The following is a 22,279-nucleotide window of genomic DNA, read 5'->3' on the forward strand; positions in this document are numbered from 1 at the left end:
ATATTGATCTATATCGCTCAGGATTTTATTAACATAAATGGTTAGGTTTGTCATTGGCTGACTTTTCCCATGAATAGGACTGTCAGTGAGAAGATCCCAAAAGATATTTTCGCTTAATAAGGTCGAACATAAAACAATTTCAGAATTATTTACTGGACACCATGGTCTTCGATACATTTAGTTATTTGCAGAGTGAAACCTCGGGGTATATACATCGTGCCCCTAAGGTTGTGAACTCAACCTACGGATTTCATGGTCGACAACGTAAAGAGGAGAAATATGAAGAGCCCTCACAGAAAATCTTAGAAGCAAAGTTTATTAAGGAAAATTTATGAGACATAGCCTCTCAGTGTAGACTGATAGAGTATTTCTTAAACCGGAGACATATCATTCTTATAATATAGGAGTTGAGATTGTTGTTAGATTGACTGTTCCCTTAAGTATTTATCGTCGATATTAGCAGCGTTAAAAATGGCTACGAAGGGAGTCAAAAAACGAGTACAGTTTCAATTTGGAAAGTGGTGCAGGTATAGGATAGTTAGAAAGAAACCCAGAAGGTCACGATATCTCAAAGGAAAATGTTGCCAACTCACATTACTTTAACTGAGGCATAATTGGCTAAACTATATGTATCTCATCGGATTGAAACTGTATAGAGGTATTTTTCAATAATTAATTAGTCGCACAGTGGTTTAGAAACTTTTATTTTGGAATTAATAAGGTATCTCTGAAACTATTGGATATATAACAAGGATATTTCACATGTTTGGAGCTGAGGTGTTTTCGTGTTGATTAACAGTTGTGGGTGATCGTGGGCGGAATGGGGGGCAGTGTGTAGCCCCTCAAACTTGGTCACCTAGGGTATTCATTTTTCTTTAAATCACTAAAAATGTATGATCTGAATGAGCTGAAATTTATAATATAACTACTCCTTGTGAAGATCTACAAAAACTACGTTTCCATGTGTGTGTTATCTCTTTAGCATTAAGAGATATTTAAGTTTGAATTTTTTATACCCTACACCACTATAGTGGGGAGGGCATTATGGGTTTGTGTTGATGTTTGTAACACCTAAAAATATTGGTTCTACACCCACCTTAATGTAATGAGTCCGTCCGTCCGTCTGTGTGTCCATGTCGCAATTTTCAAGACAATTGGATGAAATTTAGTATATACTCTTCTTTTGACCCAATGACGAAGCATATTGAAAACTGTTTAAATCGGTCCATTATTTCGTATAGCCCCATACAACCGTAATTTAAGTAAATAAAAACTTCATTGGACTACCCAGTGATCCCCATGCCGACCACGATCACCTATAATTGTCAATCATCTCGAAAACACTTTAGATCTTAATATATGAAGTTTTTAAACCATTCTGGGTAATTAGTTCAGATTTCAAAAAATTTCTAGACCTAAATATTTTCGAAAGCATAATATAACTAAAGACTGCATATCAGCAGAGTAGTAACAAAAAAGTGTCCCGGAAGTCCGTTTAATATGTAAATTATAATGTTCTTGTAGTTTGTCGAATATTTTTTGATATCTCATCATATTTTCCATTTAAACAGTTTTAATTTAAACAAATTATCTATCACAATTGCACTTGAACTACAAACACAATTAACTTCAAACACCTTATAAAGCAAAAAGGTGTAAATTTAACAACAAATTTAACAAACAAAATAACAATTTAAAACAATCGTACCTGACATGCTAATGACCCGATAACGCCTGACAATCGTTTACATTAAAGTAAATAATTTATTAAAACAAAATACGCATAAATACATGAACATTAACAGCGCAAGCGCAGCAGGATCACGCACTCACTAAACACAATAAACCACCATATTAAGCAGACACTCCATAAATAGATGAAGCGCTTTGCTGACTTGCATGCGGTCTCTGAAAACAGACACTTTTTTATAATGAGCTGTAACTGACGTGACTGGCATGACAAGCGAAGAAACAAAAAAAAAAAAACATGGGCTGGCTAAGAAACCCAACGAGAATCATCAATAAGGTTTAGGTTGTATGTACTTTAATTTAAAGTAAAAGTTCTTTACAAAACCTATAAAGAAACTTTACAGAAGAAACTCACATGAGTATATAAAGCCATGGTCAAAGGGAAATGAGAACTTAGTTAACGTTCAACTGCGGATACAAAATGTTCGGCAGCGGAAGAAAGTGTTCATCGGTGCCCGCAATTTGCACATTTTTATTGGTGTCAGTGGCATATTGGCAAACTATAGAAACTGCTGCTGTAACGGCACCCAGTGCTGCAGGGGAAGCTGATATACTATATCCGCCACAATTTACCACAAATCGTATTGTGGGTGGTGAGGAGGCACCCGAAGACCTAGCACCCTATCAAGTTTCTTTGCAGTCTCTTAAGGGTAGACATTTCTGTGGTGGTGCCATTATTGATAAACGTTGGATTATTACAGCCTCTCATTGTGTGGCCGGCAATAAACCGGAGAAACTAAAGATCTTAACGGGTACCCAAAATCTTAAAAATCATACCGAAAAATATTACTATGTGGATCGTATAGAAATGCACTGCAGCTATAATAGTCCTCCCTATGCGAATGATATTGCTTTGTTGCATTTGAATGACAGCATTGTGTTCGATAATCATACCCAGGCGGTGGAATATGATCATGAACCCTTAAAGGAAGACGATGAATTGGTGTTAACCGGTTGGGGTACTCTATCGTTGGGTGGTGAAGTTCCTACTAAATTACAAACTTTAAAAGTTAAATATGTTCCATTTAATGAGTGTCGTGCTGCTCATGATAATACCACTTGGGTAGATGTGGGTCATTTGTGTACCTTTAATGACAAGGGTAAGGGTGCTTGTCACGGTGACAGTGGTGGTCCTTTGGTTCATAATGGCAAATTGGTGGCTTTAGTGAATTGGGGCCGCCCTTGTGCTAAGGGTTTGCCAGATGCTCATGCTAGAATTTCCTATTATCATGATTTCATACGTACTCACCTGAAGGCCTGTGGTAAGGAAGAGGAGGAAGAGAAGGAGGAGGAAAAGGAGGGTGAAAAGGAAGGTGAAAAAGAGGGAGAAAAGCAGCCTGAAAAGGAGAAAGAGAAAGAATAAATAATTATTCCTTTTAGGTATTAATGCTTAAGTCTAAGTTGAAATAAAAGTTAACAAAAGATTTGAATTAAAATATTAGTTTTTAGTTTATTTTATGCAACAAAAAAAGTCGGTTTTCGGACCAAACTGCTTTTCAGGGGCAGGACTAATAAGCGAAATTTGGTTGCAAATTATAAAAAGAGCATTCGAGATTTTTTAAAATCTCAAATACAAAATTTTGAAAGGATAAAATTATCGGAACCAAATTTTGGATATACACAGATCCAAATCTTTCTAAAATAACACCGTTACCAGTATTCTCATTTTCTATATAAAATTACCGAAATTCCTAAAGCGGAAAAAATGTCTTCTAAAAAATTAGTTTTTCGATAAAAGTGCCAACTGTGACGTTATTAACAGTGTGATAGTAAAATGACTTCGGATATAATTAAGGACTATATAGGTCCATATAAATATAGAGCTATTATGTGGATCGTTGCTTTGCATTTTAAGATTTTATCCTTCAAATTTGCCAAAGTTTGGATGGGGCTGGTGGGGGCTTTGTCTGCTTAGATGAGTAAAATTTTATTTAACACGCTTACGCATTAAGTTCTCTTTCTGAATCATATACATTTTTTATATAGTCCTGAAGAATATTGGAACTTTTTGGGGAAAAAATCTAAAAAATACGGCAAAATTTAAGAATACCAAATATTAAACGTAAATAACTCTTAAAGCAAAAGAGATAACCAACACATATAAACCAGTTTTTGTAGACCTTTTCAAGGAGTTATTATGTTTTACATTTCATCTCATTCAGATCATAAATGTATTTTTGGAAATTTTTTAAAAAATACCCGAGGTGACCAACATTGAGGCCCCCATCACCTACAAGTGTCGGTAAACTTCATAATATCTCATCTCTACACATGTGAAATTTCGTTGTGATAATTCAATAGTTGAAGAGATAACGAATTATTTTCAAAAATAAAAGTTTCTAAGCCCCATATAATCAATTCTCTAACAAATACATTCAAAAAATCAATAAAAATTTCAAATCAAAAACGAGAACATGTTTATCAACAACCAGTATATTTTTTATACAAAAATATTGTGCAAAAATAATTTCAAAAATCATATTTCTAATACATAGTAAAATAAATTCTATGCAGTTATCAAAATTTAAATGCAGGTGGACTAATAAATAATATGTCTGCATATATGCATATCAATAATCTGTTAAATCAATTTGCCCAGGGAATTTCATGAATGAAAATCTAAACAATATTAATTTATTATCTTATTTTGTACATTATTTTTTTATCAAATCTCTATATAAAATGTTTTTTGTTTAAATCATAATCTTTATGACTTTTAAAATTAAATGATTATAATGGCGAAAAAAATCTCTACTCATGGAAAATAAGCAAAAATTATGGCTTGTTGGTTTAGTGAAAGTAAAAAAAAAAAAATAAGAAATTGATAAAACTATAGACGACTTGAGGAGACCTTTGAAATTTTCTAAAGAAAACTATTAACAAAAAAACTTTGTACTTTTATTTTGCATTTGGCTTAAGCGTGTTAGTTTTTGAAAAACAAGTGAAATAAGAAGTAATTAGGAATTTTCTAGTTTAAGGCAATTACTTGATCAAATTAAAGAAATCTTACAGGAATTGGCCACTATTGAGATCTATTAAACTATGAGGCCGTTCTCCCGAAATTTTATATTCTGTGCAACTAAACTACAAGGAATATGAAAATGTTTAAATTTGGAAAAGGGGAATATTTTGACTGATGCCTCATCATGTCAGGGAAACTGTATGGTGAGTCTCGAGCCCTTTTCTAATGAAAATAATTTCTTAGTTGGTATTGTTAAAAAAAAATCAAATAATTTTAACCCATAAATGTTTGAAGATCAAAGTCAAATTAAGCGGTATTGGGAAACTTTCTTGAAACCGTAGTTTTCGACCGATTCCTATGAAACTTGAGAAAAATATATAGTAAGTATAGCAAAAATAAAAAAAAAAATCAAAATATATTTTTATAGTTATACTAACTATACCCACTGTGCTTTGTTACCATAAAATCAATATACGTATATATAAATAAAAACTGACTCTAGGATTTTTTAAGTTTCTAGCTCTAACAGTTTTCCAGATATACGAATTTTTGTACTTAATTAGTTAGGAGGTGCCAATCCTCCCTAATGACAGGCCGCACATTATGTCAGAGTTTTTCGTGCAAAATTTAAGGATTCTAGCTCTAACAGTTTCCCAGATATACGAGAATTTTTGTACTTAATTAGTTAGGAGGTGCCAATCCTCCCTAATGACAGGCCGCACATTTTTTCCCAAATGTTCATATGGAAAGTACCACGCCCCTAAAATCAAGCCAACCAATGTATAACCCAAATGTTCATAAGACATCAAAGTATTTCGACCAAAATTGTAGAATTTTAGCTGTAATAGTTTTTCAGATAAACGAATTTTAATATTTAATTCCTATAGGAGGTATCACTCCCTCTATTGGTAGTGGCACGCCCACTATAGGTAGGGTGCCCATTTTGCCAACTTTTGTTCATATGGATGTCGAAGCTGATCATACAAAATTTAGTTAGTTAGTAAGATAGTTAGTTAGTTGGTTAGTTAGTTAGTTAGTTAGTTAGTTAGTTAGTTAGTTAGTTAGTTAGTTAGTTAGTTAGTTAGTTAGTTAGTTAGTTAGTTAGTTAGTTAGTTAGTTAGTTAGTTAGTTAGTTAGTTAGTTAGTTAGTTAGTTAGTTAGTTAGTTAGTTAGTTAGTTAGTTAGTTAGTTAGTTAGTTAGTTAGTTAGTTAGTTAGTTAGTTAGTAGTTAGTAGTTAGTTAGTTAGTTAGTTAGTTAGTTAGTTAGTTAGTTAGTTAGTTAGTTAGTTAGTTAGTTAGTTAGTTAGTTAGTTAGTTAGTTAGTTAGTTAGTTAGTTAGTTAGTTAGTAGTTAGTTAGTTAGTTAGTTAGTTAGTTAGTTAGTTAGTTAGTTAGTTAGTTAGTTAGTTAGTTAGTTAGTTAGTTAGTTAGTTAGTTAGTTAGTTAGTTAGTTAGTTAGTTAGTTAGTAGTTAGTTAGTTAGTTAGTTAGTTAGTTAGTTAGTTAGTTAGTTAGTTAGTTAGTTAGTTAGTTAGTTAGTTAGTTAGTTAGTTAGTTAGTTAGTTAGTTAGTTAGTTAGTTAGTTAGTTAGTTAGTTAGTTAGTTAGTTAGTTAGTTAGTTAGTTAGTTAGTTAGTTAGTTAGTTAGTTAGTTAGTTAGTTAGTTAGTTAGTTAGTTAGTTAGTTAGTTAGTTAGTTAGTTAGTTAGTTAGTTAGTTAGTTAGTAGTTAAACTTAATCGTATCCAGAATCGAGATGCCACAGATGCATAATTATGATTAGATTATGAAAAGGAATTCTTAGAAGCGTATGAATCAAAATTAACCGACCTTTGTAGGCAGATCAGTGATCTATTATTAAACGAACAGTTTTTAGGAGAATACAACGTCCACAAACATGATGTTTTTAGGAAGAAGAAATCTTCATACCGTATGGATCAAATCCCAGGGAGCTTTATTGATTAGAAGTGAAAGACTCTTGTGATCTGCTTAGTGATCTTTTTATGGCTTCAAATCAAATTCAAAAGTCATTAAAATAAATGTCCTAAAAATTATTTTCATCCAACTAAAATCAATAGCAAATCTACTCCTACCCTAACCACAGACATTAATAATATCATTAAATAAAATCTATTGGTTTCTAGGTCTTAATTTAGATCCATAATTATAAATGTCTAGACGCTGCCATAAGATTAAGAAATCTAATTCAATACTTATTATTATTTAATTAAAAATTATTATTTATAACATTAACGTGACAATTGCAAAGTATGACCAAATTTTTGCTTGGACTTTAAACAGTCTGCCCATAACACACGCATTGTTTGGTTTCCCCCTAGATTACTTAATAATAGTACGACTAGTGTATTAATCATAATCTTTAATTCTAAAAAAATGACTAATTTATTGTTGTCTTTTCAATAACAAACATTTTGCAAAAATAAGAAATATAAATTAGTAAACATTTCATTAGAACTTAAAACAAACCAACAACAACTGTTAAAGAAATATTATCTAATCACAATACTTTAAACTACTTTGGAAGTTTTCACTAGACTAAACGACCGTAGAGTTCTAAACAATACTCGGTATTAAAAATTCTGTGAAAAATTATCAGAAAATTGCTACCGCATGCTGACTTTTAGCAGCTACCGTTTGTAATGTATTGGTATTAGTTGGTATTATTCGGGAAAAAAATAACTGATTAACGGTTCTTTTTTTTACGATCTACTTTATCATTAGTTCGGGGTTTATCAATAATTTCGGTAGCCCATTTAAGTAGTGAGAAATTTTGAAAGAGTCTATAAAAGTAAAAGTTTTTAAAGAATCAATAAACATTTTGCAAGAAAACCTTCAAGTGAAAAGTAATTTAGATTGAAATTAACCAAAAATAATTAACTAGAACACAAGTGTATCAAACAGAATTAAAATAATCAAAATGAAAGTGTTTATTACTATTTTATTGAGTTGTGCGGCTATATTGAGCTGTGAAGGCCGCGGTATACCACAAGAACAATTGCAAAAACTGCAACGCCAATTAATAGAGACACGTATTATTGGCGGCTCTGAGGCTACAGAGGGTTTATTGCCCTATCAAGTTTCCATACAAAATACTTTTGGTGAACATGTTTGTGGTGGCGCTATTATTGCCCCAGAATGGATTCTAACTGCTGCTCACTGTTCGGAATGGCCTAAACAATATTTGAAAGTGGTTACCGGTACCGTTAATTGGACTAAACCCGATGCTGAATATTTGGTAGAAGATATGAAGGTACATTGTTTGCACGATAAGCCTATGTATCACAATGATATTGCCTTGGTGCGCTTAAACAAACCTATTGTCTATAATGAACTAACTCAACCCATTAAACTGGCTACCAGCAATACTCTGAAAGAAGGCGATAAACTTACCCTCTCTGGTTGGGGCAGCATTAAAGTATGGGGCCGTACTCCTGATATTTTACATACCGTACAATTAAGTTTTATGGAACATGATAAATGTTCAAAGAATGTTAAGAAATCCGACTGGTTGGGTGAGGGTCATATTTGTACGGATACCTCTTCGGGTCAGGGATCATGTCATGGTGACTCTGGTGGCCCTTTAGTAGATGAAAATAATGTCTTGGTTGGTGTTGTCAATTGGGGTGAACCCTGTGCTGTGGGCAGACCCGATGTCTTTGCCAGTGTGGCCTATTATCATGATTGGATTCGTGGTATATTGGCTGGTGGTGATGCTTGTTAGGAGGAGTATTTTATTTAAAAGGAGAATTTGAATTTAAACTATAAAGCCAAAGCGAACAAATTTTTAGTTTTAAGTTTTCTATAAAATTTTTATATACAAAGAACAAATTTTTATTACAAAAATAATTATAATAAATATGTTTAAGAATAATTATAAAACTGTACATAAGATTTTTTATTTTTGATTTGACCAGTTTATTTGATCGAAACCCCAATATTTCGGCTTGTATCGTTTTTGAAACGATGTAGTTGTATTCGATACATACATTTCCATAGTGTTAGTATGGAAGTAGTGTTAGTGCTATATTTAAGGAAGTTATATAGTACTAAAAATTGATTTTTGAATGTTCTTAAATATTAGAGTTGTATTAGAGTAATTCTTGATAAAGTTTAAAAATCGAGCTCTAATCATGATTTATAATTACGAATTAAAAACAACATATTCTCAAAGATCTAAATTTGGACCTGGAAATTATTTATTTTGGTTATTTGATCGCCAACGAAAGAGAGCGAAAATGTTTATCTTTGAAAGAAGGGTCTTCTACTTTAAGCTTATCAATTTCTGATTTTAAGACGTTTAATTTGTTTGGATATCAACAAATAGTCGTTAGGGTATTATGCATTTGTCCTGATGTTTGTAACACTCAAAAATATTGGTCCTAGCTAGACTCACCTTAAATTAATCGGCTTGGAACCATTTTCCGTCTGTCCATCTGTCTGTCCTTCTGTGATAATTTGAACGTACACTTCCCTTGATGAAGGACGAAGCCAACTGAAGATGGTTTGAATTGGTCCAATATTTCACCTAGAACCCATACAACCGTACCCCCCAAATAGGCCTTTTGAGCTCATACTTATATTAAATATTCTATCAGCACAACTGAATTTTACACAAGTCTAAGTGATACTGTCGATTTCCGTTATGATCGGACCGTATTTTTCCCTTCATAAAATCACTTATAACTAGTATAACGATGAAATTTTTCATATATAACTATAATGTAAACGTTAATCCCTCTACAAAAATTTATAAAGGTAGGCCCATATTTATCTTTGAACCCTCCTTCAGAAAATCACTTTTTTATTAACAACATGAAAAAATATTTATAGTCGGGGCAATAATGCCCATTCTAAAAATCTATCAGACGTTACAGCCTTGAAAATCACATTCCTGACGAAAAACATCTTGGGGATCTAATACCCCTGAAAGGGGTCAATAAACGGATCAAGTACAGTGTTATAAAGACTAGAATCTTTAAAGTTCTAAGGAATCCATTATAGACAGTACATCTCTTAAAAAACTACTAATTTAAGATTTTATTAAAAGGGCCCGTTGTAGATTATAGCGAACTATTAATACCAGACTTCGATGTTACTATTAAGTAGTAGGAAGATCTTTACTTATTTTGTCATTCATTAGAGATCTGATATGATGTTTACGATAGTGATCAGCGAATGGATCAAGCTCGTTGATATGAAGATTGGAATCTTTTAGCTGTGCTTTATCATCATATGAAGGTTCGTCATAGACTGAAATTTTAACAAAAGTATTTTTTGATATTACCCTAATAAATTTAGTTACTCTATAAAATCTACTCGATTAAATTTTTCTGGTTAAAAATCACACAAAATAAATAATATCTTACAATAAAATTCATATCAATTTACTTTCTTAATTAATTAAATTCAAATATTTACATAACTGTAATAAAACCACCAACAACAATTTTTCATAAGAAAATTTTTATTATCTAAAATTAACAAATTAACTATTCAGCATAAACTTCCATTAATCCCTATCTCAAGGCACCAACGAACAACCCTTAATACTAGTTCTTATCCAATCGTTGTAAAATGACACCTTGGCGAAAACATCGGGAAAACCATGAGCACAGGGAACACCCCAATTACCAATACCTACTAATTGGCCTTTAGAATTAACCAAAGGACCACCAGTATCACCATGACAAGCACCATTACCACTTTTAGGTAAAATACACAAATGACCATCGTCAACATCATCGGCATATTGGTTATACATACTCTTACATCGGTCATTACTTATCAGCATAGCATCCAATTTCTTTAATTCTTCCGGATAATATTGACCCAACTCCCAACTACCCCAGCCAGTCATGGTTAAAGTTTCACCCTCCTGCAGCTCATCCAATTCCGCTAAAGTAATATTTTTAGTCTTATCATCGTAGGCAAATAGAGTGGTTGTTTTTATAAGAGCGATATCATTGTGATACAAAGGCTTATCAAAATTACAGTGTACAATAATGTCCTCTACATAGTATTCCCAAGCTAAACCCATCCAATCATTGGTGCTGGTTACCACCTTAATAAAACGTTTATCCAAACCAGCTACACAGCTAGCAGCGGTAAGCACATATTGATCAGCTATTATAGCGCCTCCACAAAAGTGATTGCCGTATTTATTTTGCAAGAACACCTGCCAAGGAGCATAGGCTTCGGGTGCTATTTCTCCTCCCACTATACGTGACTGAGGTTTTTGATATGTTTTAGTAACTGGTACCTTGGTGTCCACATTTTTTATACCCGGATAGGCTTCATCTCTCAAACGCAAAGCCTGGCTAAATTGTAAAGCACCCAGGCATAAAACGACCAAAATTAAAGACTTCATTATTGTTAGCTCTTCTCTGTTAGACTGTTCGTACTATTGTCGAAATAAAAGGTTTTTACTTTGGTTTTTTAAAATTTCAATATCTTTCACTGGATATCGACAGACTTTATTTATGGTATGTGATTCAAAATTTTATCGTATCAATAAAAGCAAGTTTATGCCTCTTAAGCGTTTCATTCAATAAATTTACTGCTAAATAATGCCCCGTTTTGATAATGACTTCGATAAGTTATTAATTGTCTTTGCCGTTTTATTTTTCGTACTTTATTATAGTGCAATCCTTTAGTAGTAAAAAAGGTACCCATACGGTTAGGGTCGTAGTACTTTGAAAGTCGTATTAAAATCTAGTGGCGCAACTATACAGTTTGATTAGTTGCTATGAGTATATAGTCTATAGTCTAGTCTATAGACTAGTCTATAGTCTAGTCTATAGTCTAGTCTATAGTCTAGTCTATAGTCTAGTCTATAGTCTAGTCTATAGTCTAGTCTATAGTCTAGTCTATAGTCTAGTCTATAGTCTAGTCTATAGTACTAGTCTATAGTCTAGTCTATAGTCTAGTCTATAGTCTAGTCTATAGTCTAGTCTATAGTCTAGTCTATAGTCCTAGGTCTATAGTCTAGTCTATAGTCTAGTCTATAGTCTAGTCTATAGTCTAGTCTATAGTCTAGTCTATTCTAGTCTATAGTCTAGTCTATAGTCTAGTCTATAGTCTAGTCTATAGTCTAGTCTATAGTCTAGTCTATAGTCTAGTCTATAGTCTAGTCTATAGTCTAGTCTATAGTCTAGTCTATAGTCTAGTCTATAGTCTAGTCTATAGTCCTAGTCTATAGTCTATCATAGTCTAGTCTATAGTCTAGTCTATAGTCTAGTCTATAGTCTAGTCTATAGTCTAGTCTATAGTCTAGTCTATAGTCTAGTCTATAGTCTAGTCTATAGTCTAGTCTATAGTCTAGTCTATAGTCTAGTCTATAGTCTAAGTCTATAGTCTAGTCTATAGTCCTAGTCTATAGTCTTAGTCTATCGTCTAGTCTATTAGTTTTCCTTAAGGGGGGGGTCTATAGTCTAGTCTATAGTCTAGTCTATAGTCTAGTCTATAGTCTAGTCTATAGTTCTAGTCTATAGTCTAGTCTATAGTCTAGTCTATAGTTCTAGTCTATAGTCTTAGTCTATAGTTCTTAGTCTATAGTCTAGTCTATTAGTCTAGTTCTATTATAGTCTCAGTCTATACGTCTAGGTCATATAGTCTAGTCTCTAGTTCTAGTCTATTAGTTAGTCTATAGTCTAGTCTTATAGGTTCTAGTCTATAGTCTAGTCTATAGTCTAGTCTAATTCTAGTCTAGCTATAGTCTAGTCTTAGTATAGGTCTTCGGTCTATAGTCTAGTCTCTAGTCTAGTCTATAGTCTAGGTCTATAGTCTAGTCTATCAGTCTAGTCTATAGTCTAGTCCTATAGTCTAGTCTATAGTCTGTCTATAGTCTAGTCTATAGTCTAGTCTATAGTCTAAGTCTATTAGTCTAGTCTATATGTCTGTCTATGTCTAGTCATAGTCTAGTCTATAGTCTAGTCTTCTATAGGTCTAGTCTATAGTCTCGTCTAGTTAGTCTAGTCTATAGTCTAGTCTATAGTCTAGTCTATAGTCTAGTCTATAGTCTAGTCTATAGTCTAGTCTATAGTCTAGTCTATAGTCTAGTCTATAGTCTAGTCTATAGTCTAGTCTATAGTCTAGTCTATAGTCTAGTCTATAGTCTAGTCTATAGACTAGTCTATAGTCTAGTCTATAGTCTAGTCTATAGTCTAGTCTATAGTATAGTCTATAGTCTATTCTATATTCTAGTCTATATTCTAGTCTATAGTCTAGTCTATAGTCTAGTCTATAGTCTAGTCTATAGTCTAGTCTATAGTCTAGTCCATAGTCTAGTCTATAGTCTAGTCTATAGTCTAGTCTATAGTCTAGTCTATAGTCTAGTCTATAGTCTAGTCTATAGTCTAGTCTATAGTCTATTCTATAGTCTAGTCTATAGTCTAGTCTATAGTCTAGTCTATAGTCTAGTCTATAGTCTAGTCTATAGTCTAGTCTATAGTCTAGTCTATAGTCTAGTCTATAGTCTAGTCTATAGTCTAGTCTATAGTCTAGTCTATAGTCTAGTCTATAGTCTAGTCTATAGTCTAGTCTATAGTCTAGTCTATAGTCTAGTCTATAGTCTAGTCTATAGTCTAGTCTATAGTCTAGTCTATAGTCTAGTCTATAGTCTAGTCTATAGTCTAGTCTATAGTCTAGTCTATAGTCTAGTCTAGTCTAGTCTATAGTCTATATAGTCTAGTCTATAGTCTATTCTATAGTCTAGTCTATAGTCTAGTCTATAGTCTAGTCTATAGTCTAGTCTATAGTCTAGTCTATAGTCTAGTCTATAGTCTAGTCTATAGTCTAGTCTATAGTCTAGTCTATAGTCTAGTCTATAGTCTAGTCTATAGTCTAGTCTATAGTCTAGTCTATAGTCTAGTCTATAGTCTAGTCTATAGTCTAGTCTATAGTCTAGTCTATAGTCTAGTCTATAGTCTAGTCTATAGTCTAGTCTATAGTCTAGTCTATAGTCTAGACTATCCTAGTCTATAGTCTACCAAGAATCATAAAGATATTAGAAATTGAAATTTCCATTTGGATTCCACCTAAAGCGTTTATTACATTACAGTAGTCAACAGTGGAAAACTTTTGTGGAAAATCTGATCATAAAACAATCAGACCATTTAATTTCCTTACAATTTTAATAAAACATAAAAGTGCACCTTGAGCCCGTTAGTAATATAGGTAAAACTTAAACTTAGGATATCGTTAGTATCGTTTATTAGACAAATTAGAATGCATTCCTAACTTCTCTTCCCCAATAATTATTTTTTATTTTACTTTGTTTACATTTAAAAATTATCATAATAATTCGAAAATAATTACTGTAAGTCATAAAGATTTGAAAATTAAGAAATGCGTAGAAAATGCGCAGTAAATTCCAACAAAACGTTGAAATGACCAAAACAATGACCAAGTAATTTTTGAAATTTGTGTTAATTTAATTATAATTATAGTTAGTATATTGGCTAAAATATTAATAATTTGCAAGAAGATAAAATTTATAATTGGGTCATAATAAAAACAATTGTCGGCATTTTTTCCTAAGAACCTAAAACATATAAATATGAGCTGTTTAAATTATATTTTATTTAATGGCTTCCATTAAAGCAATAATATAAAAAGTACAAAATTTTAACAACGAAAAGAAAATGATTTTCCATTGTGCTAAAGTCATAAAATTTTATCATTTAAGTGTCATAATATTTTTATCGTTCAATTATTGGCCATCTTCCTATGGTAAACGTATCCATAAATCTTATCTAAATACCGAAGATGTAGTCATAAACGGTGGTCGTATTGTTGGTGGTGAAGTGGCCGAAGTGGGTTTTGCACCCTATCAAGTGTCAATACAATCAATATTTGGTTCACATTTGTGTGGTGGTGTCATTATCGATGAACAGTGGATTTTAACGGCTGCCCATTGTGTTGAAGATTATCCTTTAGATGTTTTACGTGTTATCGCGGGAACCAATAATTGGCATAAACCGGGTGTTGTACGTCAAATGGTATTAGCCATACCCCATTGTAGGCATGACAAACCGATATTTTATCACAATGATATAGCAGCTGCAAGACTGAATGAACCTCTACAGTTTGATAATTTAACCAATAAAATCGAATTGTCTCGAGAGGTTTTAAAAGATGGAGATATTTTAACCTTAACCGGTTGGGGTGCTACACGCTTAAATGGTGAACCTCCTGAGATGTTGCAAAAGATTTCATTGAATTTTGTGCCTCATACGGAATGTAAACGTTTGTGGGACGATGATGAGGGTGTAGATGTGGGACATATTTGTTCTCTTACACAAGAGGGAGAAGGGGCTTGTAATGGCGATTCGGGAGGACCTTTAGTGCACAAGGAAAAGCTGGTGGGCCTAGTAAACTGGGGAGCTCCCTGCGCACTTGGAAAACCAGATATGCATGCCAGTACAGTTTACTATTATGATTTTATACAACGGGCTTTAAATCAATGTCATATACAGAGAGACTGAATTTTAGGGGACCTGATACTGTGGTTTATATGTAGTTATATTTTTGTTTAAGTTTCAAATAAAATATGTTATTTATTTTCATTTAAAAAGATAATTTGTCGAAAATTTTTAATAAAACAGACTTCAAAGAGAATTTTACATATTGAAAAAATTTGAAAATTTTCTATAAAAAAGAAAATTTTTTAAAAATTTTCTGTAGATTAGAATTTTTCAAAAAAAAAAAATATTTATAAAAATGGCCTTTTTTAATTTTCTATAAAAACGAGAATTTTTGAAAATTTTCTTAAAAAAAAATATCAAAAAATTTATGAAAATTTTCTTAAAAAAAAATTTAAATTTTTTATAAAAGGAGAATTTTCCCTATAAATAAAGGATACATTTTTCCTATAAATAAAAAGAGAATTTTTCAAATTTTTTTTTATTAAAAAAGATAATTTTTCAAAACTTTTCTATGAAAAAGAAATTAAAAAAAAGGTTCTATTAAATAGAATAGCAGTCAATTAATACCGAACATTTCGGTGTTCTTTACACGCGACTATGTAGGTCGAAGTTTTGTTTATGACAAACACAATTTATGAACACTAATTTTATAATTAGTCATTAAAAAAATCTACTGATTATATCGAAAATCGGTCATTTACCATTGTATTCATAAAATCGAAAATAAAAATATATTAATCAGTTTTTATAACATGGAAATTAAGTTATCGTTTATATCGTTAGATATTCGCGATAAAAGATTTATTTTGACTTTAAACCATTTTCCTGAAAGAATTGTATTTCAATTAGTTTAAGACCATTTAACACTTAACACACAAAATTTAGTATCCAGCATGAAATCCCAAGTGGTAATATTGTTCCTATTAGGATTAACGTTAACGAATGCCGTACATTTTGTAGGCCAAAAACATTCCAGGGAAGGACGTGTAGTGGGTGGAGAAGCGGCTAAAGTAGGAGAGGCTCCCTATCAAATCTCTTTACAGGGCATATATGGCGGTCATATGTGTGGTGGTGCTATAATTGGAGCTGAATGGGTTTTAACCGCCGCTCATTGTGTAGATGGTTACAATCCCACTTATCTAAGAATTATAACTGGCACAAATAAATATTTTGAACCTGGTGCTGTGTATGAAGTAGATGAATTTTGGACTCATTGTAACTACAATAATCCCATGTATCACAATGACATTGCCTTAATACATATTAATGGCACCATTAAATTTGATGAGAAAACACAAGCAGTCCCATTGCCCGAGAAACCTATGCAGCCGGGCGATAATGTTTTACTCACTGGCTGGGGTAATTTAGAGTTTGGCGGCGAGGGTCCTGAAGAATTACAAAAATTGTCTACAAAATTCATTTCTTATCAAGAATGCAGCCAAAGGCATGAAGGCGAAATGCAAGAAATGTTAGATGTTGGTCACATCTGTACATTTACCCGAGAAGGTGAAGGTTCTTGTCATGGTGATTCTGGTGGCCCCTTAGTAAGCAATGGTTACTTGGTGGGTCTGGTCAATTGGGGTATGCCTTGTGCCACTGGCCTTCCAGATGCTCATGCTAGTGTTTATTATTATAGAGATTGGATACGTAGGACCCAGAGTACTTGGAAGGGTAAATGTAAAACATGTCATTGTAGTGCTAGTAATTATCCTTTTTAAATAGTTGTGTAAGAACGAGTCATGAGAATTAAATAATAATTATATGATATTGTAATAATTTCAAAATGTTTTTACTGTTATATATGTAAAAATCGATAAACATTTTTTTAATTTCTAATAAAAACAATTTTTCTGAAAAAAAAATCAATTAAGAATTTTTGTATAAAATAAAATTTTTATAGAATTTACCATAAAATGAGAATTTTTAGAAAGTATTCTATAAAAAAAGAGAAATTTTCGGAAATTTCTATAAAAAAGATAAATTTTTGAAATTTTACTATAAAAAGAGAGAACTTTTCGAAAATTTTCTATAAAAAAATAGATATACTTCCGAAAATGTTCTATTAATAGAAAGAATTTTAAAAAAATTTTCTATAAAATGAGAATTTTTCGAAAATTTTGTATAAATGGAGAGGATTTTTCAAAAAATTTCTTAAAAAGGAGAATTTTTCAAAAATTTTCTATAAAAAAGACAATTCTTAACAAAATTTTCTAAAAAAGACAATTTTTCGAAAATTTTTATAAAAAAGGAAAATTTTTTGAAAATTTTCTATAAAAATAAGAATTTTTCGAATATTTTCTATAAAAAGGAGAAATTTTAAAAAAATTTCTATAAATAGAGAGGATTTTCCGAAAAATATCTATAAAAAGTTTTTAAAAAATTAAAAAAAAGACAATTTTTCGTAAATTTTCTGTAAAACAGACAATTTTACGAAAATATTCTATAAAAAAAAGACAATTTTACGAAAATATTCTATAAAAAAAGATAATTTTTCGAAAATTTTCTAAAAAAAAGAGAATTTTTCGAAACAAAATTCTATTTTTATAGAAAAAATAGAACGTTTCGTAACATTTCTATAAGAAAAGAATTTTCGAAAATTTTCTTTAATAAAAGAGAATTTTTCGAAAATTTTCTGTAAAAAGGAGAATTTTCGAAAATTTTCTATAAAAATAAGAATTTTTCGAATATTTTCTATAAAAAGGAGAAATTTTAAAAAAATTTCTATAAATAGAGAGGATTTTCCGAAAAATATCTATAAAAAGAGAATTTCGGAAATTTTCTATAAAAAAGATAATTTTACGAAAATTGTCTATAAAAAAAGATAATTTTACGAAATTTTTCTATAAAAAAGAGAATTTTTCGAAAATTTTTTATAAAAAAAGAGAATTTTTCGAAGATTTTCTATAATAAAAGGGAATTTTTCGAAAATTTTCTATAATAAAAGAGAATTTTTCGAAAATTTTCTATAATAAAAGAGAATTTTTTTAAAATTTTCTATAAAAAGGAGAATTTTTCAAAAATTTTCTATAAAAAGGAGAATTTTCTATAAAAAAGAGATTTTTTCAAAAATTTACTATAAATAGAAAGGATTTTTCGAAAATATCTATAAAAAGAAGACAATTTTACGAAAATTTTTTATAAAAAGAAGACAATTTTACGAAAAATTTCTATAAAAAGAAGACAATTTTACGAAAATTTTTATAAAAAGAAGACAATTTTACGAAAATTTTCTATAAAAAGAAGTCAATTTTAAGAAAATTTTCTTTAAAAAAATTGCAATTTTTCTATAAAAAATGGCAATTTTTCGAAAATTTTCCATAAAAAAATTGCAATTTTTCGAAAATTTTTTATATAAAGACAATTTTTCAAAAATTTTCTATAAAAAACGACAATTTTTTCGAAAATATTTTATAAAAAAGAATATTTTCTATAAAAAAAAACTATTTTTCAAAAATATTCTATAAAAAGCGTTTTTTTCTAAAAGAGAATTTTTCAAAAAATCTTATATAAAAGACAATTCTTCGAAAATTTTCTATAAAAAACGATAATTTTTCGAAATTTTTTTAGAAAAAAGACAATTTTTCTAAAATTTTGTATAAAAATAGAAAATTTTTCTAAAAATTTGTATAAAAAATATAATTTTCGGAAATTTTCTATTAAAAAGATAATTAGCGTTTATTCAAAAAATTAGAAAAGAGATTTTAAAATTTTTCAAAATTTTTTATATTTAATTTTATATTAAAAACATCTCTTAATAATAGCTTTTACTCTAGAGTCTAGACTTTTCTTAATGTATGTATATAATACCGAATCGAAATTTGGATTTAAATCCTAAAATCTTAAATCTATGATTCAAATTCAAACGCCCAAGATTGATAAATAATTTTTATAAAATAAAAGTTTTTTTTAGCATTTATTTTGCTGAATATAACCAATAAAATTCAATCTTTAAAATTCCTTCATTTTTCTATTCAAACAATTTGCATTACCACTCATAGTACTACGGATCCAATCATAATAAAAATATGGACTTGCAAAGGCATCAGGATAGCCAATGGCACAGGGATAACCCCAATTGACTATACCCACCAAGTTGCCATTACTAACTAATGGACCACCAGAATCACCATGACATGCTCCCTCACCATATTTGGTAAAAGTACAAATATGACCGACATCTAAGTCGGGATCATACTCCAGAGCTTCTTTACAGCGTTCATGTTCTAAAAATTTCAAATCAACTTTTTTCAAAACGTTCTGGTGCATTGCCCCAAGGTTCTTCGGTACCCCAACCGGTGAGCACAACTTCATCGCCATCGTTTAAGGGTTTCGTCGGTAATTTGACAGCTTGAGTTTTTTCATTAAAATAGATACTGGTATTTAGATGTAGTAATGCTATATCATTATGCATACTGGGATTGTCGTAATTGCAATGTACATAAATGCGTTTGACATGATAAAACACTCCGGGTTTTGTAAGATCTTGGGTACCAGTTAAAATACTGAGTTCTTCAGGTTCACTATAGGATACACAATGAGCGGCTGTTATAATCCATTCCTGATCTATTATGGCTCCTCCACACAAATGGCCACCACCTTCCTGCAAGGAAACTTGATAAGGAACAGAACCTTCTTGGCTGTAGAACCACCCACAACACGTCCAGAAAATGTTTGTGTTGATTTATTATGTTTGATTCGTTTAGCTTTAGCATTTGTTAGAACTAGTAGGTAGACTACTACTGCCAAGAGTATATTGGTATTGAACTTCATGTCTAAAGTTTTGTTATAGCTATGGTCCTATTTAAGTAGTATTTTTTTCAATTCAAGAGGGGAATGGTAATCGAATGCTTCGATTAGATACGGAATGATAATATCATTTAATAGCGTCGGTATATAAATTAGGTATTTATTTGCTGACTGCAAGTTTTATGATATAAGTAATATTACTACTTTTGTGTATTATTATTTACTTGTTGATTTCAGTTATCTTTCTTTCAGGATTTAAAGGTTGTATGCCTAAATTACTCCCTATATACAATCCAATATACAATCCATGTTTTTGAATCATTTTGTTCGTAACACATCGAATATTTGTCTTAGACCACAAAAGTTATGGGTCGTTATAAACGGTTTACAAACTATGAAACACAACTTACCGAAGTCCCCCTTTTTAAAATACCCAGTTGAATAATGAACGATTTATAATGTCTTTCTGTTCCATACCTAACGGTTCTAACTAACTATCTACTAACTACTAACTAACTACTAACTAACTAACTAACTAACTAACTAACTAACTAACTAACTAACTAACTAACTAACTAACTAACTAACTAACTAACTAACTAACTAACTAACTAACTAACTAACTAACTAACTACTAACTAACTAACTACTAACTAACTAACTAACTAACTAACTACTAACTAACTAACTAAACTAACTAACTAACTAACTAACTAACTAACTAACTAACTAACTAACTAACTACTACTAACTAACTAACTAACTAACTAACTACTAACTAACTAACTAACTAACTAACTAACTAACTAACTAACTAACTAACTAACTACTAACTAACTAACTAACTAACTAACTAACTACTAACTAACTACTAACTAACTAACTAACTACTAACTAACTAACTAACTAACTAACTAACTAACTAACTAACTAACTAACTAACTAACTAACTACTAACTAACTACTAACTAACTAACTAACTAACTAACTCTAACTAACTAACTAACTAACTAACTAACTAACTAACTAACTAACTAACTACTAACTAACTACTACTAACTAACTAACTAACTAACTAACTACTAACTAACTAACTAACTAACTAACTAACTAACTAACTAACTACTAACTAACTAACTACTAACTAACTAACTAACTAACTAACTAACTAACTAACTAACTACTAACTAACTAACTAACTAACTAACTAACTAACTAACTAACTAACTAACTAACTAACTAACTAACTAACTAACTACTACTAACTAACTAACTAACTAACTACTAACTAACTAACTACTAACTAACTAACTAACTAACTAACTAACTAACTAACTAACTAACTAACTAACTACTAACTAACTAACTAACTAACTAACTAACTAACTAACTAACTAACTACTAACTAACTACTAACTAACTAACTAACTAACTAACTAACTAACTAACTAACTAACTAACTAACTAACTAACTAACTAACTAACTAACTAACTAACTAACTAACTAACTAACTAACTAACTACTACTAACTAACTAACTAACTAACTAACTAACTAACTAACTAACTAACTAACTAACTAACTAACTAACTAACTAACTAACTAACTAACTAACTAACTACTAACTAACTAACTAACTAACTAACTACTAACTACTACTAACTAACTAACTAACTAACTAACTAACTAACTAACTAACTAACTAACTAACTACCTAACTAACTAACTACTAACTAACTAACTAACTACTAACTACTAACTACTACTACTAACTAACTAACTAACTAACTAACTAACTAACTAACTAACTAACTAACTACTAACTAACTAACTAACTAACTAACTAACTAACTAACTAACTAACTAAACTAACTAACTAACTAACTACTACTAACTAACTAACTAACTAACTAACTAACTAACTAACTAACTAACTAACTAACTAACTAACTAACTAACTACTAACTAACTAACTAACTAACTAACTACTAACTAACTAACTACTAACTACTAACTAACTAACTAACTAACTAACTAAGCAACAATTCGTTGTCGCAATATAAATTTTATGCACATTCGTTGTATAAGTTAACAAACGTGGTAAGCTCACTATTAACAATGGAGTTTGAGCTTACCACGTTTGTTAACTTTTAGACAACGGATTGCACAAAATTTATATTGCGACAACGAATTGTTGCAATGTTGACAACTTTGCGTGGTCAACATTACATGTTGTTGTATGTATGTATATACTTGACAACGGATGTTATTGAAAAATTTGGTGCCAATTTGGTACCAGGCGTGTACATTTTTTTCTGTCTGTGTAGTTTATAGTTTATGTTGTGTGTGAATTAACTAATTGTTAAAATTTTCATTGGTTCA

At 30.6% G+C, this 22,279-nt stretch overlaps 5 protein-coding genes and 1 pseudogene across 5 annotated transcripts; 4 read left to right on the top strand and 2 right to left on the bottom strand.

Moving 5' to 3' along the window:
- Window positions 1–2,107: 2,107 nt before the first annotated feature.
- LOC119615350 (chymotrypsin-2-like) lies at window positions 2,108–3,185 on the top strand. Its single transcript, XM_037971412.1, has one exon. The coding sequence runs from the start codon at window positions 2,171–2,173 to the stop codon at window positions 3,110–3,112; it is 942 nt and encodes a 313-aa protein (XP_037827340.1). The 5' UTR covers window positions 2,108–2,170; the 3' UTR covers window positions 3,113–3,185.
- Window positions 3,186–7,541: 4,356 nt separating this feature from the next.
- LOC119615348 (chymotrypsin-2) lies at window positions 7,542–8,463 on the top strand. Its single transcript, XM_037971410.1, has one exon. It carries the CDS (start codon window positions 7,645–7,647, stop codon window positions 8,446–8,448), a length of 804 nt encoding a protein of 267 aa, XP_037827338.1. The 5' UTR covers window positions 7,542–7,644; the 3' UTR covers window positions 8,449–8,463.
- A 1,710-nt stretch (window positions 8,464–10,173) lies between these two features.
- On the bottom strand, window positions 10,174–11,130 carry LOC119615352 (chymotrypsin-1-like). The gene has a single exon (XM_037971413.1). It carries the CDS (start codon window positions 11,092–11,094, stop codon window positions 10,249–10,251), a length of 846 nt encoding a protein of 281 aa, XP_037827341.1. The 5' UTR covers window positions 11,095–11,130; the 3' UTR covers window positions 10,174–10,248.
- Window positions 11,131–14,329: 3,199 nt separating this feature from the next.
- LOC119615349 (chymotrypsin-2-like) lies at window positions 14,330–15,292 on the top strand. Its single transcript, XM_037971411.1, has one exon. It carries the CDS (start codon window positions 14,369–14,371, stop codon window positions 15,209–15,211), a length of 843 nt encoding a protein of 280 aa, XP_037827339.1. The 5' UTR covers window positions 14,330–14,368; the 3' UTR covers window positions 15,212–15,292.
- Window positions 15,293–16,006: 714 nt separating this feature from the next.
- On the top strand, window positions 16,007–17,006 carry LOC119615353 (chymotrypsin-1-like). The gene has a single exon (XM_037971414.1). The coding sequence runs from the start codon at window positions 16,045–16,047 to the stop codon at window positions 16,867–16,869; it is 825 nt and encodes a 274-aa protein (XP_037827342.1). The 5' UTR covers window positions 16,007–16,044; the 3' UTR covers window positions 16,870–17,006.
- A 2,045-nt stretch (window positions 17,007–19,051) lies between these two features.
- LOC119615347 lies at window positions 19,052–19,921 on the bottom strand (annotated as a pseudogene).
- Between the last annotated feature and the right edge of the window lie 2,358 nt (window positions 19,922–22,279).

The sequence above is a fragment of the Lucilia sericata genome, unplaced genomic scaffold (genome assembly GCF_015586225.1).
Source record: "Lucilia sericata isolate MDLA Ls3-8-SP2 unplaced genomic scaffold, ASM1558622v1 Contig005018F_arrow, whole genome shotgun sequence".
NCBI classification, from domain to species: domain Eukaryota; kingdom Metazoa; phylum Arthropoda; class Insecta; order Diptera; family Calliphoridae; genus Lucilia; species Lucilia sericata.